This window comes from Corvus cornix, chromosome Z (genome assembly GCF_000738735.6).
Source record: "Corvus cornix cornix isolate S_Up_H32 chromosome Z, ASM73873v5, whole genome shotgun sequence".
Classification (NCBI taxonomy): domain Eukaryota; kingdom Metazoa; phylum Chordata; class Aves; order Passeriformes; family Corvidae; genus Corvus; species Corvus cornix.
The window spans coordinates 21,060,839-21,077,488 of NC_046357.1; the positions used below are offsets into that span (position 1 = coordinate 21,060,839).

The following is a 16,650-nucleotide window of genomic DNA, read 5'->3' on the forward strand; positions in this document are numbered from 1 at the left end:
CCCCAGAGCATCTTCTCTTTCTGGGGCAGTGACAATGGACAAAATACACCGGTTTAATGAATGAGTGTGTGAATTTTAAACTCTTTACTTCCCTGTGATGGTGTTGCAAATGATTTATTTTCACCTGATTCATAGATGGGTTGAATGAGGGCTTTCCTTTACCTAAGGCCTTCTGAACAGAGCACTCCAAAGAAAAAGTCCAGTGAGAGGTGATGATACCACACCAGTAGGTCCATTCACTGAAGGACAGACCTTCCACTACTGCAGCATGCATCCAAGCCTTTGCTGCATCTTTGTGTGTTTCCAACAATGCCTCTGAGTCTCTGTTTGCATTCTGTTATCCATGAAAGAAAACTGATGATCCTCCATTATTGATTGCTCCAGATCCATAAATTACTCTTCTTTCTCAATTTAGATGAGATTTGCAAGGAGGTGAGGGATACAGGTTGAAGATACCAAGCTCCTAAAACAAGAGACAGATGTCTGAAGCCACGATTCACCAGTGATGAGCTGCAACTGGGCCATGTAGACATTGATGAAATTCATTACATTTGTATTTCTTCTGTAGGGGGAGGATTTTCCTCAATGATTTGTATGACCTTGCTAAACCCAGATAGGTGGTAATTGAGCAGCAACTACTTCTTCAGAAGAAACAGAATAAAAATATTGAAAATATTGACTCACCCCAAAGGCAGTAAGCAGCACTTTGGTCTTTGACCTTTAAGCATCCTAGGGTAGTCAATAACCTGGCTGTTAGATGCTGTGCCTGCCACTGATTTTGATTTGGGAGTAGTTTAACCTTGAACCAAGATCTAAGTAACCACGGCAACAGGAAGTTGGCCTCTCCATCCAAGGAGTGGGGATCCATAAATCAAGGTCCCTAATGCAAACACTGTGTGCAGGTAGAGATTTGAGAGGATAAGTGGTTTGTGGGGGATTACCTTTGAAAAAAATGAATGACTGTCCCTTGATATGTTGAAACACAGCTTCACAAACTTTTTTTTTTTTTTTTTTTTTTTTTTTTTTTTTTTTTTTTTTTTTATCAATAGAGGTCAACAGGTTACAGCTGCATGTTTTCATATGGCTCTTTATACAGGCCCTTCAGTTTAATTAGAACCAGATGTTGAATTTATGAGGTTGTTAGCATTATTATGTACCATATGCACGTGCATATATGTGTGTGTGTATTGATACATGCATCCACATGTGCATGTTTCTTGTGCACCCACTACACCCATGAATAAATAATATTAAGGCACAAACTCAAGCACTGTGGAGTGGTGAAACCTCAGGTGTGCGTGCACAAGTTCCAAAGGGTAATTACCTAGCCAAATAGCTCACTTATTCTATGGGACACTGCTTTATTCAATGTGCAGAGCTCACCTAATGAACAGTTATTTGGGAGCTGGATTTTCCTTTTGCTATTCATTGCGTGACATCACATCTCATTTATTCCACATTTCTAAGCCTTGGTATGAATAGATGAATGTTTCATGAATGTTGATAATTTTATTTTCACGGGACTGCTCTTGAGATGAGGGGTATATTATTGTTCTCATTTGCACTAGAGAAGCCGAGCAGAGAGAGATTGAAGTCTAATGGATACAATTTGAGATGCTTAATACTAGATTTGAGGCTCTGGAAAGATGTGTGGTCTAATAGGCAGAGACTGCTCTGTTTATCTCCACCAAGCTGTGACCTGTAATGTTGTCTCACTTATTCCTGCCCATTCTTGCTTCCCTTTAATCCACAAGTTGATATCGGGTCACAGTTTCATCAGGACTCCTATCCCAAACCAGCTCATTCTGTAACCCCATCTTTCAGACTCCTCTCACTCTAGCATTTCTGTGCCTGAATCAGATAGAGATCGCTTCCACAGTTTCTGAGACAACACACAGATCTCCTGATATTTCTTATTTTACATGCCAGAAGCATGGGTTCATAGGGACGGTTCATAGCAACTCTAAATAGCAAATACAAGGAATTTTTGATTGGCATCTGGAGAAGCTGAGCACAGACAATAGACACAAAAGTCTGGGAAAGGGTCTGGAACACCAGGAGCAGCTGAAGGAACTGGAGGGGCTCAGCCTGGAAAAAAAGGAGACTCAGAGGGGACCTTCTCACTCTCTACAATTTCCAGACAGGAGGGTGCAGCCAGGTGAGGGTCAGACTCTACTCCCAGGCAACAAGGGACAGAACAAGAGGAAAGCTGTGCTGGGGGAGGTTTAAATTGGATATTAACAAAAATTTCTTCACAGAAAGGATTATCCAGCCCTGGCACAGGCTTTCTAGGGCAGTGTTGGAGTTCTCATCCCTGGAGGGATTTAATATCCATGTGGGTGTGACACTTGGGCACATGGGCTAGTAGTGGCCTTGGTAGAGGTGGGGGAACAGTGGGATGGATGATCTTAGGGCCTTTCCCAGGCTAGATGATTTTATGATTGTAGGTGTCAGAGCACTTGTGGAAAGTCTTCAAGGAACTACCAGGTGCTATCCAGGTGCAGCCAGGGGTGGCAGAGCGGATCAGTCCTGCAGGGGATAAAGGCCCCCACCTGCTGACCTGACCTGCTGTGCAGGGAGGTTTGCTGCTGGCCTGGATCAGGAGTATTGTGGAGGCATGCAAAACCAGATCAGAGTGGCAAATAGAAGCAAGCAAACCTGTCAGGAGATTTTCATGATTGACCAAGAAGCTCCTGAATAATGTCAGATACAAAAAGGAAGCAAAAAAGACATGGAAACAGGTGACCCAGAGAACTAGAGCTACAACATCCAAGCACACAGGGATGGGAATAGGAAGAAAAAGTCTATCTGGAGTTGAATCTAGGGCAGAAGATCAACAAGAAATGTTTTACAGACACTTAAGCAGCCAAAAATAGCCTATGGAAAATATGGGGCCCTTGCTGAACGAAACAGGGACCCTGACTGAAGAAGATCAGCAGCAGACTGATTGTCCTCTTTGGCCTTTGAGAATCCCAGGCCCATGAGACTGGTGGGGAAAGAAAACTTACCCTTGGAGGAGGATCTGATTAGGGAATAGTTAAACAAACTGGATAAGCAAAAGTCCATGGGATTTGGCAGGAGGTATCTAAAAGTACTGAGGGATCTGGCTGGCATCACTGTGAGGCTACTCTTAGTTGTTTTTGAAAGGTTGGGGTGATCAGGAGAGGTTTCTGAGGACTAGAAGAGAGCAAATGTCAGTCTAATAAGGGCAAGAAGAAAAAGAAAGGAAGCAGTGAGGCCGTTCAGTCTCACCTCAATCCCTAGAATTTGGTGGAGTAAATAATTCTGAAGAGCATTTCCAAACCTATGAAGGAGGAAAAAGTGATCAGAAGTAATTATCACAGATCTATGAAGGGCAAATCATGCCTCACCAATCTGATGTTTCTTATCTTGACTTTAGTAAGAGTTCTGGCACTGGGTTCTATCAGTTTCTCATAGACAAAATGATGAAACAGAGGCAGGATAAATGCACACTATGATGGACTGAAAACTGTCTGGGATCAGAGGGTTGTGATGAGTAGCACAAAGCCCACATAGAGACCAATCAGCAGAGGTGCACCCACTGATATGGGGCCTAAAAACTTTTAATATGTCAATTAATGAGCAGGGTGACAGGGTAGAGAACACCCTCAACAAATCTGGAGAATTTCAGAACTCAGAGGAGTGGCTGGTATGCCATGCAGAGGAGCATGGACGTATGGGAGAGAGTCCAAAAGGAGGCCACAAAGATTATTAAGAATCTGGGATATCTCTCTTATGAGGAAAGACTCAGAGAGATGGGATATTCAGCCTGGAGAAGAGAAGGCTCAGGGGGATCTTCTCTATGTGTGCAAATGTTTGATGGGAAAGAGTAGAGAAGATGGAGCAAGACTATTCTTAATGCTGCCCAGTGACAGGATAAGAGTCAATGGGCACAAGATGAAACACAGGTTATTCCTGAACGGTGTAGTTTTACTGAGGGGATGAACAGGTCGTGGAGAGAGGTGGTGAAGTCTCCCTCCTTGGAGATATTCTTATCTGGCCAGATGTGGTCCAGGGTAAGCTGCTCTGGCTGACCCCGCTTGAGCAGGGTGAGGTGGACAAGGTGGTCTCAAGAGGAGCTTTCCAACCTCAGCTGCTCTGTGATTTGTTGAATCTTTGTGTAGCTTAGTTGCCAAAATCCGATGCATTTTATCTGAGGCTCATGTGCAGGTTGAGATCTGAAAAAAAGAAGGCGTTTTTGAAAGATTATCTCTGATAAATGAATAGCTGCCCTAATCATGTTGAAGCCCATCATCACATAGACTGGGAAAGGTTTTCAAATTTCAATGCCAGCAGTTTAAATTTCACACATTTACAAGCAAACAAAATGGTTACAAACTATAAGAAAGTTTGAGAAATACTGTTGGTGGAAGAATCTGCCAGCCATAAGTCCATATTTCTGGAATATTTTACCTCTTTGACATTTTTTTACCACTCATTTATTATGCACTGTAAACTCTAGGTAGAAAAATATATGACAAAGGACTCTTTCTTTTTTTAACTGACTTCCCTTTGATGAGCTGCAAGGCAAATTTAATTAGGAAGGGAATTCCTGAAAAATAAATGTAATGTGCTTTAGATGGGAATTGCATATTGAGGTTGTTCCTGATGCCTGCTCCTTTACTCAGATGAAACACCCACTAAGTCAGGTGTTTATAGCAGAGAAGTGTGTAACAAAGTGTGGTGAATGAACTACACAGGAAATGATACATATACGTTCCTACTAAATAGAGTTACGAAGGATGTCTCTCTTTATGTATACATCAGGGTTTTTAGGAGAAAAGGTAGTAATGTGGAATTATTTTGTTGGTTTGCCATTGTTTATAGAGACCAGTGATAATACATCCTTCAGCAAAATTATCAAAAATTAATAACAATGATGACCCTTGCTAGTATCAAGACTGTATTACAGATGCATCCACAAGGAAATATGGAACTCTATCAATGTAGCAAGGACAGCAACTAACTTCTCTTTTTTTCAGATATTCCCCAGACATGTTACTCTACTAGTGTTCATCCAAATTTTGTTTCCGTCCCCAGGAATTGCAGGTCCCCACTTAAAAGCAGACCAGACTTCACTTCATGGTAAAATGGAAAGTTCTGCCTGTAATGTGATGACCAGAAGGAAACCATCAGCTGTTGACAGTGTTGCAATGCCAAGTCCAGTATTATCTCTCCTACCTTCATCATCAGCAACATCTGAAGCAGGTAATGCTGTTTTCACTCCACCCCCTCTGTTTCTTCCCCATCTTCCTTCTGGAGCTGCACAATATGTGCACCTAATTCTCACCCTGATTGGAAAAGTAGCTGCAAATGTGCATATTTAATGTAATAATCAGGCTATAATATTTCCAACTCTTTCTTACTGTGATTGCATATCTTGGCATATCAAATTATTTCTTTCACATACAAACACTCATGCAATAATGAGGACACAAGTAGCACCAGCCTGTATGGTCTAGCAGGACACTCTGAAACAAGACTCCTGGGATCCTTTCTCAGCCCTGTTGTTCCTTTCTTTTAAATGCTCCCATTCCTGTAGCCCGAACAAACCAAATACACAGTGAATAGCTGAGGAGAAGTACTGCATACTTCAGTGATTTTAGTGTAATATTCTGTCTTGCAAATGCAAAATTGTCTGGGGCAATGAACAGTGATTTAAAATACCAGAATAAATAAGTCAGACTAGCGTGCTTTTCTATCAACTTATATTTTGTGCTTCTATTTTGAATCAGATCAGAAAGGTGATATCTTTATACAGTTGGAAATTGAGCCAAGTCATTCAGGCATCATCATGCCTTTTCTTGGGCATGGATAGAGAAGTTAATCTTGCATTCCGTTTTAATTTCCAGTGAATGGGGAATGAACAGTTCATTACCCTATATGCAGCCATTAGAAGTTTCATAGTCTTGTCAAAATTTGATGCCACATTCACAAAAAACATATTTGTATCACTGATTTACAGAATTATTATATATTTCATTACTGATTAACAGAATTATTGCATATTTAATCATTCAACTGAAAGTGCTGTTTCAATGCACTTATTTTTATTTCCCTTCTCACTTCTTGAATAAATAGTGAAAACAAGGGTTTTATGCTGCAAAGTAGCCTCTGTAAAGATAAATTTTTATATCAAAAAAATCAGGATTGTCTGTTTAGTCTTTAATACTTTCCTATATATAAACCAAGGACAGATTTTTAAAGCAGTGGAGAATGAAAGCACACAAATATTTTATGATCGGTTTCAAGATGAAAGTGTATGCTTGAGTGCATAGCTCATTCTTTCCATTTTCAGAAGTCTAATTAAATTGTTGGTTTATCTGTAGCCCAGATGTTGAAATAATTTAGTTGAAAACTAAAAGAAACTGTGTTAATGGGAAAACAGGACAGTGCTGTGGGTTTCCTGTAATTAATAGGAAGCTCTTTGAAAATTACTCCATTCAGACCAAGTCAATAAACTGAGCCCAGCTTTGCGCAGCCTCCTCTGTGCCATGTTCTTGCAAGTGTTCTCAGGCACCTCCAAAGGGATGGAGAATGACAGGCAGCAAGAAGGATTTTAGAGCTTCAGACATAACAGAGCCATCCAGAATAAAATTAGGGGGTCAATGACAAACATCCAAGGGGTCTGCCTGGATGTTTGCCTGAGTTACCTCATTGTTCATCATCACTATGCTGGAGTGGGTCTTTCAGCCTCCTCTAAGCTACCTCAGAAATACATATTTTTGGTAGAAATTGCTCTCTTTGCTTCAGAAACTGGTTCCAGCATCATATCATTGCTGCATAGCCTTCAAGCATGGCCTGCAGCCATTTCAATTTGTGAGACTGAGCCTCACCACACCTGCGGACCCTGGGGACACCAGACTTCCATGTGCCTTATATAAACTGTGGTTTACGACTGACATTGGTTCTTGCTTGTTTTGGGCCAGATAGGTGAGGTTGTTTGGAGAGTGGAGAAAGGATGAAGGAAAAGTACAAATTTCATTTGGGACTGGATTTTGCCTTCCTGGAGACAGCATGTTGGGAGGTGGAGGGAGGTCAATATGCCTGGGTAAAAACGTGTCCCCCTGTACATGTATGGTGCCTGGAGGCTGCCACATGTTGCATCCCCTCCATGGCAGCATATTCACTTTTTCATATGCCTGCATGCAGGCATAAGGTTACTGTTCCCCACCTCCTCTTTAAACACTTCTAAAGGAATTCCACCAAATAGATCAAGATGGAAGTCATCCTCCCAAAGCAAGATTCTCATGTGCAAACAGCAATGTGCAGAAACAGGGGAAAAAAAAAACAAAAAAACACAAAACAAAACAACAACAACAACAAAACTAAGACCAACACAGACCAGAAAAAAACCAAAAATCTAAAACCAGCACAGACCAACTTGGGTCCGGGGTTGGGCAGGGTCTGTCTGGATAAAATAGAAAAGATTAATACTTAGCTTTGGCTTTCAGCAGAGCGGTATATCACATGGCAATATAGGAAAATATTTTATATTTTGACTGCTCACCAACAGCTTCCAGATGACTTGATAACACCTAATGGCTCTCACTTCAATAGTAGTTTACTCTGGCAGATCTCCCTGATATTTTATCATATGCACAACTCATCAAAGCTTCTCCCTGCAGACACATCAGACTCTTTCTGCATAGTCTTCCTACACCAAATGTAGAATCAGATGTCCCTGACATTCAATAGTCAAAATAATGTTGGGTTTCCCAATATCTCATTTAAAAAGCCTGACTTGAAAGCATATGTACATACTCAGTACATGCATTCTGACTACTTTTAGACTGTGTAACAATTCAAATGCTTTCTAGGGCCTGCAAGTTCAGAGGCTTGCTAGGAAGAAAGCAAAAGATTTATTAGTAGCTTCTAACAAGCTCCCTGAGAAAGTCATAAACACCCCAAAGCATTTACGAAGGAAAAATTAGTGCAGTAAGCCAGCACAGAACAGCACAGAAGTTTGGGGGTTTTTTTCCTAAACGTGAAAATGAGTTTCAGCACAAAAATGAACAGACTTGTGAGCTTGCAAAGTTTTATAAGGTCCAAAAAAGTATCTAAACATAAAGGAAGACAGTGGTGTTCAACTCGTACATTTACATGCAGGAACAGAAACCTCCCTATAATTGTCTGCATATCAGTTAATTTTGGGGAACTGGGCAGTTTGGCAGAGAGCAGGTACCAATCTTTGCTCTACTTGGGCAGTGTCTCCTCAGAATCAGGCTTCACTCAGGACTGTCAGCCTGAGTGACCTCTGGAGTGTCTGAGACACTCACTGGGTTTCAGGATGGACAGGAGTGCTGCGTTGTTCTTATCCAGTATCAGGACATCAAAACAACCTGCAAGGTCACCTTGAATTTAATCGAGTTCCCATTTTAGAATTTAGAAGCTGAGGTCATCCTCTACCAACTGTACAGCCCAGGTCTCCATCGACCACATTCAAGTGGTAATACCAATCTGCAGAAACAACTGGCTGCAGGTAAATCTCAGTAAAGACACAAAATCTTTGCAGGTACTTGGCTAATGTTGTATTTCAATTTTTTTTCTAGTTCCTTGGCTTACTTTCTTCCTAATGAAAATGGAGAGTAAAGCCAAATCTGGTATCATCATGATACCTTGCAAGCTTTCCTGTATTTCTACTAAATTTTCCATTGTCAATCACCAACTAAAAAATTTCAGCTTTGCTTTCTGAAAAAAAAGCACCTCAAATGTTGGAATTAAAAAATAGTATAAGACTTGAAAATGTGCCCTGATAATAACAATAAAAGGCAAAAGGTGGACACTGAAGAGTGAGCCAAATGCTTGATTTTTTAGATCTTCTAACCTGAAGCTACTCTCAGGATGTGGGAGGGACTCAAAGGATTTGAATGCTTAAGGCTGAAGTTATTGGGACTACTTATGTCAATCACCAGTGAGGACAGATGAGAATAATCATTTTCTGTGACAGGGACTTAACCTTTTTTGATCAAATTTCTGTGAAATAGCTTGCTGCCACTTGCCTTTAGGGATCTTGAATCCACAGTTTTTAGGGGTGACCTACTTGGGAGGAATGTTGTGCAACTAATTAGCTTCTCCTGAGTAACTTGGATATTTCATTTCCTTTCTCTTTTCCTTTGGTACCAAAATGACTGCATTTCTCTTTTCTTTTGTCCTTTGTGAACCACAAACTGCAAATGGGCTTTATTTTTCTTTTTGGTGTGGGGAGTGGGTTACATATGGAAAATGTATTTTGTTTTGTAATTAATGAAAACCAGACTTTGGGAAGTTGGCCATCCCAGGTCTTTATTTATAAGAGAGCATATGTCTGTGTTTTGTTTATGACTCACTCCTACTTCTTACATTGTAACTTGGGTTTGTTTATGCAAGCTTTTCGCTGAATCCAAGCAACATGGTGGTATAAGAGCCAATAATTTATGTTCTCCAAGAGGGGAGGCCAGTGAATGAGGTTTATATGCTGAATCTGCCACAGGCCATAGAGAGCAAGAGGTGATTCTACCACTTGACAGCCCCTGGTTATCTACAGAAAATGCTACAATAGCAATTTTATTTAAACTACTGCTGGAAGATTAGCCTGTTAGCCGTGAAGGCAGAGATAACCCCCAAATGAACCTTTCTCAAAATCTTGCCTGCTCAGGAAACTTCAAGGATTTCAAACTCAAATGACTGCTTGACAGTCAGGTGTAAATTAAGTTTGCAAGTAGATGTGTGTTGGGTTTAATTCAGTGGGATGTTTTATTCTTTACCAAAAAGAAATTCTGAGCTTCATCATTTCTTTCCCAGTAGCACAGAATGGATATGTTAGGAGTGAAGGGGAGCACCAGTTATTGCAATTGCAGAATTAATACATTCTGTTTCCCTCACAAAGGGGTAGTTACTTCTAATCTGTGTGCAAATCCTGAACTCTGAACAGATGCCATGTTCAGGAAAGGACAATGAGACAATTTAGGCAAAACAAGCAAGGTCTCGTGTCCTAAGCAAAGGACCAGGAGCCAAGAAATACTGGGTACTCTTTCCAGCTCTGACAATGACTCACAACGTGACCTTGGCAAGAGACTTAACTACTTTGGACTTAGTTCAGATCTAAAGTAAGTTATCTGAACCAGGAGTAAGCTTACTTTGGGGGCCATTAAAGTCAATTATATGACTGAGTAGTTTCAGCTAGTATGTGCAGAGATAATAGTACAGAAACCCAGGCAGGGGTAATGAATTTGCCACAGATGAAGCGACCCACACATCTTGTCTCTGCCCACTAGTTTCAGTAACAAAGGCTCTTCATACTAACTGGCATTCATGACAAGAATTAAAGGCTGAATTTAAGACATCAGGATTATATCTCTGGGCTATAGAAGGTTTAATAGTTAAGGTGGGCCAATATGACAGCTATGCTAAGCTTCCTTCCCTCCTCTTAAAGGTTCAAAAAGCAGAACGAAGCAAACCCATGCATAAACATTGCTGTAGCAAAAGCTTTGTTGCTTTAGAAGAGGTAACAGGCAGAGAGAAATCTCTGAAGAATACTTATATCAAAGTTGCATTTTCATCTAGTCTTCATGATGCTGGAAGAGGTCAAAGGAGAGTTTCCAATCACTGTTGTTTGACCTACACTTGTTTCTCTCCTTGTCTCCCAACAGCCAGCTCGCCCCTGAAGAAAAGGTTCAAGCGCCGTGAAATTGAAGCGATCCAGTGCGAGGTGCGCAAGATGTGCAACTACACCAAGATCCTGTCCACAAAGAAGAACCTGGATCACGTGAACAAGATCCTGAAAGCCAAGCGGCTGCAGAGACAATCAAAGACAGGCAATAACTTCGTGAAGAAGAGGAGGGGGCGTCCTCGGAAGCAACCCCTTTCCTTTGACGAAGACTCCAGAGACCAAATGCCCGTTCTGGAAAAATGCGTTGACCTTCCAAGCAAAAGAGGTCAGAGACCAACACTCAACCCTTTAATATTGGAGCAAGCAGCCACTCAAGATACAATCATGGCCACCATCGAGGCTGTCATACACATGGCTCGAGAGACGCCACCCCTGCCACCTCCTCTGCCTCCTCCACCCCCTCCACTCCCTCTCCCTCTACCCCGGGCACCCCGGGTTGGAAAAAGGAAAAACAAGTCTCCACAGGAGGAAGAGGAGGACGTGAAAGTGAAGCGACACCGGAAAGGCAGAGGGAGCGAAAGTGAAGGCCTTCCCTAAGGCCAGTGCACCTCATCAGATGTTGGGTGCCCATAGTGGAGCACACCAGGACTGGGGGACAGGAGGTGCACAGTCCGCCTCACCCCTTTGGCAGCACCAGACTGACCTGTCCCTTCAGCAGCCAGAACTCATTGCAGAGAGCTCTGCCAGCTGGGGCTCGCATCTTTCCTCTTCATCGCTTTGACCCAAGCCCCCCCCCCAGAAAAGAGGGGGGAAAGGCACGGGAAAAGTGGGGGATAGAGGGGAGGAGGATGTGTGTCAAAGTTGGAAAAAGCATGAACTCTGCCAAGTTTCCAAAACTAATCTGAATCTCAGCATTGCTGTTCTCATACCGTACCCGGAGGCGAGAAGTCATCCTCGCAGAAAGCTGAACGTTGTCACTAAGGGTGCATGCTTGACTCTGATTCTGTTTGGTGGGCCAGGTGAAACTAAGAGTAACTTTACCATAGTATAAATCACTGTAAAAAAAAAAAAAAAAAAGAAACAAAGAAAGAAACAAAGAAGAAAACACCCAACAAAAAATAATGTCATTTCCTCAACTGTGATATTGGTTATAATCTATTTGAATTTTTTTTCTTTTCCAGTTTTATATATCTACCAGGCTTTGGGACAGCATAAGCCAAAATGCCTGGCTCCTGCTAGAACTATGTATTTCTTTCTCATTTACCTGCCTAGTTACAACTAGCTGCAATATAGGCAATAGAAAATTAGAGCCTTACATGTGTGCACACTCATTCCGAGTGCTATCCCAAGAAACGACGGAATATCACGGCATTTAAAATAAGGTGTTCACAGATATTCGGTTACTATAGCACGTTTATATGAAGCAACTTGGCAATGGCATGTGAAAAAGGGGTCATCCATCAGCCAAGTTGTTTTGATGCTCGGTACATATGAGTAGAGAACAGCAAGACACTTCTGGGGAATAGTTATAGTAAACATGGAAAAAATCACCAAAAAAAGAATATAAAAAAGATAAAAGAAAAAAAAATAGGACAGAAAAAAAAAAATTAGAATTAAAAACAGGGCCCAAACCTACCAAGTCTTTACCATCTGCAATTCCCAGTGAAATTGACGGGAAATCCAGAATACGAATAATTTGCATTGGGTAGCAATGCCTTGATATTATCTTTTAAAGAAAATAGACAAAGTAGATTGTTTTAAAAAACTATAGAACAAACCCTATGGATAATAGATCCTTCTTGGCAATTATTTCTGAAAAAAAAGAAAAGGAATAAGTGTTCTTATCTGAAAATAGAAATAAAAATGTTCAAAGGGTATCACCACTGCAATTGTATTAATGCCACTTTGGACATGTTCTCCAAGTTGTGGTTGCCTTAATAAACTAAAAAAATAATTTTTTTTTTTTTTTTGTACATAATGTAATTATAAAGCTCTCAGTCTGCATGGATGCAAACTGTGTGTGACAAATCGTCTCTTTAAATGGTCAGTTCAAATTGTACATTTCTCATTCGAGTTGTCCGTTAGCCATTGATTTAACTTGGGTAAAATACCCAAGCTCCATTTCCACAGCCCAATTAAAATGTTTAGCTAAAACAAAGACTGAACAAAAAGCTGTTCCATTGCAGTGTCAATGCTTTTTAAAAAGAAAGTCAACTGTTGAAATTTGAAATAGATACTTTCAACTGTATTTCCTTTCTTTTTAAATCCTGCGGTGCAGTCAACACCTAGCATAGCAAGATGGATATAAAAATGGGAACAGGGAGGGAAGATTCCAGCAAGGGAGGGGGTTTGGAATTACTTAATGGTTCACAAGCCAAATGCTGTTCCCTTTCTTGAGAAATCTTGAATTGGTTTATTGCCAAGGAAGCTTCATATAGCACGACACTAAAAAAAAAAAAAAAAAAAAAAGAGAAGAAGAAGAACCACAAGAAAACCCCACCAAAAAAAACAAAACAACAAACTCAACAAAAGAGTCCCCACAAAAAATGTTGTGTTTCTATTCTGTTATTTATTTACAAAAATCATATCAAGACTATGGTGTTAGAGGAACACTGTAAACATACAACTCGTTATTTTTTAGAGACTGATTTTTCTTCTGTGATAGCACCTTAGCTTATTAAAACTGAATGCATATGGGGATAGGATTGCGTCGGGGAGCTGGAAGAGGGGATGTATTTTTTTTTATTTTTTAAGACTGGAACAAATTTTGAGGTCCTAACTCCTTAAAACTGATAAGAGGGATCACAGAATTTTGTTTCCAATTTGTTTTGCGTCATTCATCATACCTATTTGTGCTTTTGTTTTCCAATTAATGCAGCTTAGAAATAAATTGGCTGGTTGCTCGTTCTGTTAAAACCAATTTTGCTTTTCAGCTCTCTTGAATTAGCACAGTGTTACTGACTGAAGTTGTAGGCCTGCAGAGAAAAAACCCTAAACCTCATTGAACTCCTCTCTTCTTCCTTAAAAAGCATTGGATTGAGGTTTAGTTAGTTTATAAACCCTTTTTTCCCAATCTCCTTTGGGCCTGAAAGTAGGTGACAGTCACTTAAAATGACAAGAAAAAATCCTAAGTTTGGTATTCCAGGTAGCTGAAATTAAGCCAGACAACAACTTATCCTTAGTTTTATCTCCAGTGATGTCATTGAAGGATATTTCAATGTATAATGAGTGAAAAAAGGTCTGAAGGCAACAAATTCTGTCATTGAATGCCCGTCATGTCTTCAAGAGTGTCAGAGTACCCATGAGGGCTGGATTTGGGCTGGACCACACTGGGATAAAACTGCCCCAGGGAAGGATAATTGAGTGGCTGCTGCCTCCCATGCTCCTGAACTTTGGGAAAGGAATGCTCTTATCCTTCCTAAAAGTGCTATCCAAAAAGCTGCGAAAGGCACAGTGTTTAAGGAGAGCATCCACTTGGAGGGAATAACCTCACAGACCCTTCACTGAGCAAAAACATGAAGAGGTCCTATTTGTCCCAGAGAAATTAAGTTCAAGACTTGGTAGCTGAAAGCTGTCAGCATAGGATGAGCTCCATCCAGAAGCTCAAAGTTTGTTTTTCACAGCAAGAAGGTGCTGGTGGAGCGTGGTGCTGTGGTACAGCCTTGGCTGTTTGTTCACACAACACCCTCGTGCAGCTGGTCCTGGGCTGACAGGAAGAGTAGCTTGTTAGTGTCATAAAAAGCAGAGTGAAAATACTGTTAGATGGCACTCAGAATTTGTGTTCTGCATGTTGCATAGTCTATAAAGATGATAAGCAAGTTGCTGACAGAATAATATTATAAGGCGATGTACTACATGCAGATCATAAAGGATTTAGTTTTAGGGCTTAAGGCTAAAATCCCACTCCTGCAGTTTATTACCCAACAATATTCCAGTAATGAGCTTTTTGATTTTTTTCCCTTACCACGAGGAAGATTTACAGAGGAACTCTCTAGATTGTCTCCACACATTTCCAAATACTATATAAAACTGGGGTGAAAGCCCTTTGCTTACTAAGACCAAAAAAACCTTTCAAACACCTCCGCTGTGTCACAGATTAGCACACATCTGAGCATGCTTCAGTAAAAACACAAAACAGTATCACGTGGCTGTGAGCCATATGAAATGAGGCCACGGGTTTGCATCCACTCTGTGGGTCTTTTATTCCTCAATCCAGTGTAAAACCAGAAATGGGGATAAATGTTCAGGGAGAGAGGAGGAAAAAAAAAAAATTTAAAAAAAAAAAAAAAAAAAAAAAAAAAAAAAAAAAAATTACCACTTGTGTCTCCAAGACCTTCATGCTGCCAGCTTCTTGAGCCCTTCAATATTAAATTTTCTGTGAAGCACCTTGCAAGTTTTTGGATAACTGTTAAAAAAAAAAAATAGAATATAGAAAAAATAAATTAAAAAGAGGTGAACATAGTCATCAGCTCCCCGGGTATCCTACAGCATGGCCCATTTGGCAGCAATGCTGTGGAATATAGAATATTCTACTTGTGGTTTTTTGGGTAGCATCTGGTGCAATGGGGTGCTGGTTCATCACTAGGGCTTCTGAGCTCTACAGTAATACACCAAATAAACAGAAATCACTGTTCCAAACACAAGGATTTCCCTAACTCTTATTTTCACAGGCCCTGATTCAGGACTGCACTTAAGCACATCTAAGGAGCATCCTGAAGAGTTTGAAGAACAACTAAAAAAATAAAGAGAAAAGGGAAACAAAAAAACCAAAAAAAACCAACAAAAAAGAAAAAGTATCTAAACAGAAAAACCAGGATGATTTTCTGAATTGAAAGAATAAACATCTTGCCCTTGTAATACCTCTTCTTTCCTTATAATCCAAAAACTGGGGTGCAGCAGTTCTGAGATAATTAGAAGCACATTTCAACAAAGGACACATATTGGAGATCTCCTTAAGATGCCTGCCTAGGCTGCATAAAACACTACATAGAAAAAAAAAGAAAAAGAAAAAAAATATAAAAACATGAAAAGAGCTGCCAATTGGACAACATGGGGAAGCAATTCAATCCCATGTTGGTTTGTTTTACTTTTCTTTTTCTTTATTTTTTTAAGCTATTTCTTAAATAATAAATGCACATGAAGTGTTAAATATGTATATACTGTATTTCAAAAAAATTAAAAAATCAAACGAATGGGGCACAAGATTGTTCTATAAGTCGTGCTGGCTAATTTTTAGTTTGTATTCATAAGTGGTTTTTAAAAGCCTTTTTTAAAGTGTAATTTGCATGTTCTACTTTGATTGTATGTAAACATATTTTAGAGCAAAAAAATGTATTTGTATTTTATTGAATATAGAGGCAAGAAAAAAACTTGTACATTGTTTGAAATGTTCTTTTTGTAACAGTTTTTATTCATGAAGCATTTTTGTACATTTAAAAATGGATATGGACTTGATGTTCTTTGAGGCTTAGATACATCTGGCATGCTTTAATGTCATGCTCCTTCATGATCTTAGATGTTGGTTTTTAAACATTTTTTTCTAAAACAAAGCTCAGTCTTTTCGCTACCAAATCAGGTTAGCACAGTATAGAGCACTTAACTAAAAAAAAAAAGAAAAAAAAAAGTTAATCCTATTCATATGTTATTCATTGTGTGAAATTAAAGGAATTCAATTCAGTCTAACATGAGTTGTGAATTCTTTTGTCTTATTTTCCATCTGTTTCCCATCACTAAGGAGTTTAATAGCTTTTGGGATAATAATACCATGCATTCACAAGCCCTCTTTATGGTAATGGAGAAAAACATGCTTTGGGTCAGTTCTTTTTTCTTTTCTTTTCTTTTTTATTTTTTTTTTTGAATTTTTCCCAGAATATCCTTAAAAGTTAGAAATGGACTGTGCCATAGGCCCCACGGGCAAAAGAGGGATTCACACTTCAGTGCTGTGCCTATCACTAAATGGACAGAGACCTCTCTGGTCCAAATTGTGTCCTCAGGCACCAGCAGAGCAGAATTTACCACCCAGGTGGGATTTCCACTCC

General features: G+C 39.9%; 1 protein-coding gene across 2 annotated transcripts in view; it reads left to right on the forward strand.

Moving 5' to 3' along the window:
* Positions 1–16,294, forward strand: part of SETBP1 (SET binding protein 1) — a 270,177-nt gene extending 253,883 nt beyond the window's left edge. For both annotated transcript variants that reach the window (XM_039566804.1, XM_039566805.1), the window contains 2 exons: positions 5,062–5,229; positions 10,653–16,294. In XM_039566804.1, the coding sequence (XP_039422738.1) occupies positions 5,062–5,229; positions 10,653–11,209 (725 nt within the window). In that variant the 3' untranslated portion in view covers positions 11,210–16,294. The remainder of the gene's footprint in view (positions 1–5,061; positions 5,230–10,652) is intronic.
* The last annotated feature ends 356 nt before the right edge of the window (positions 16,295–16,650 follow it).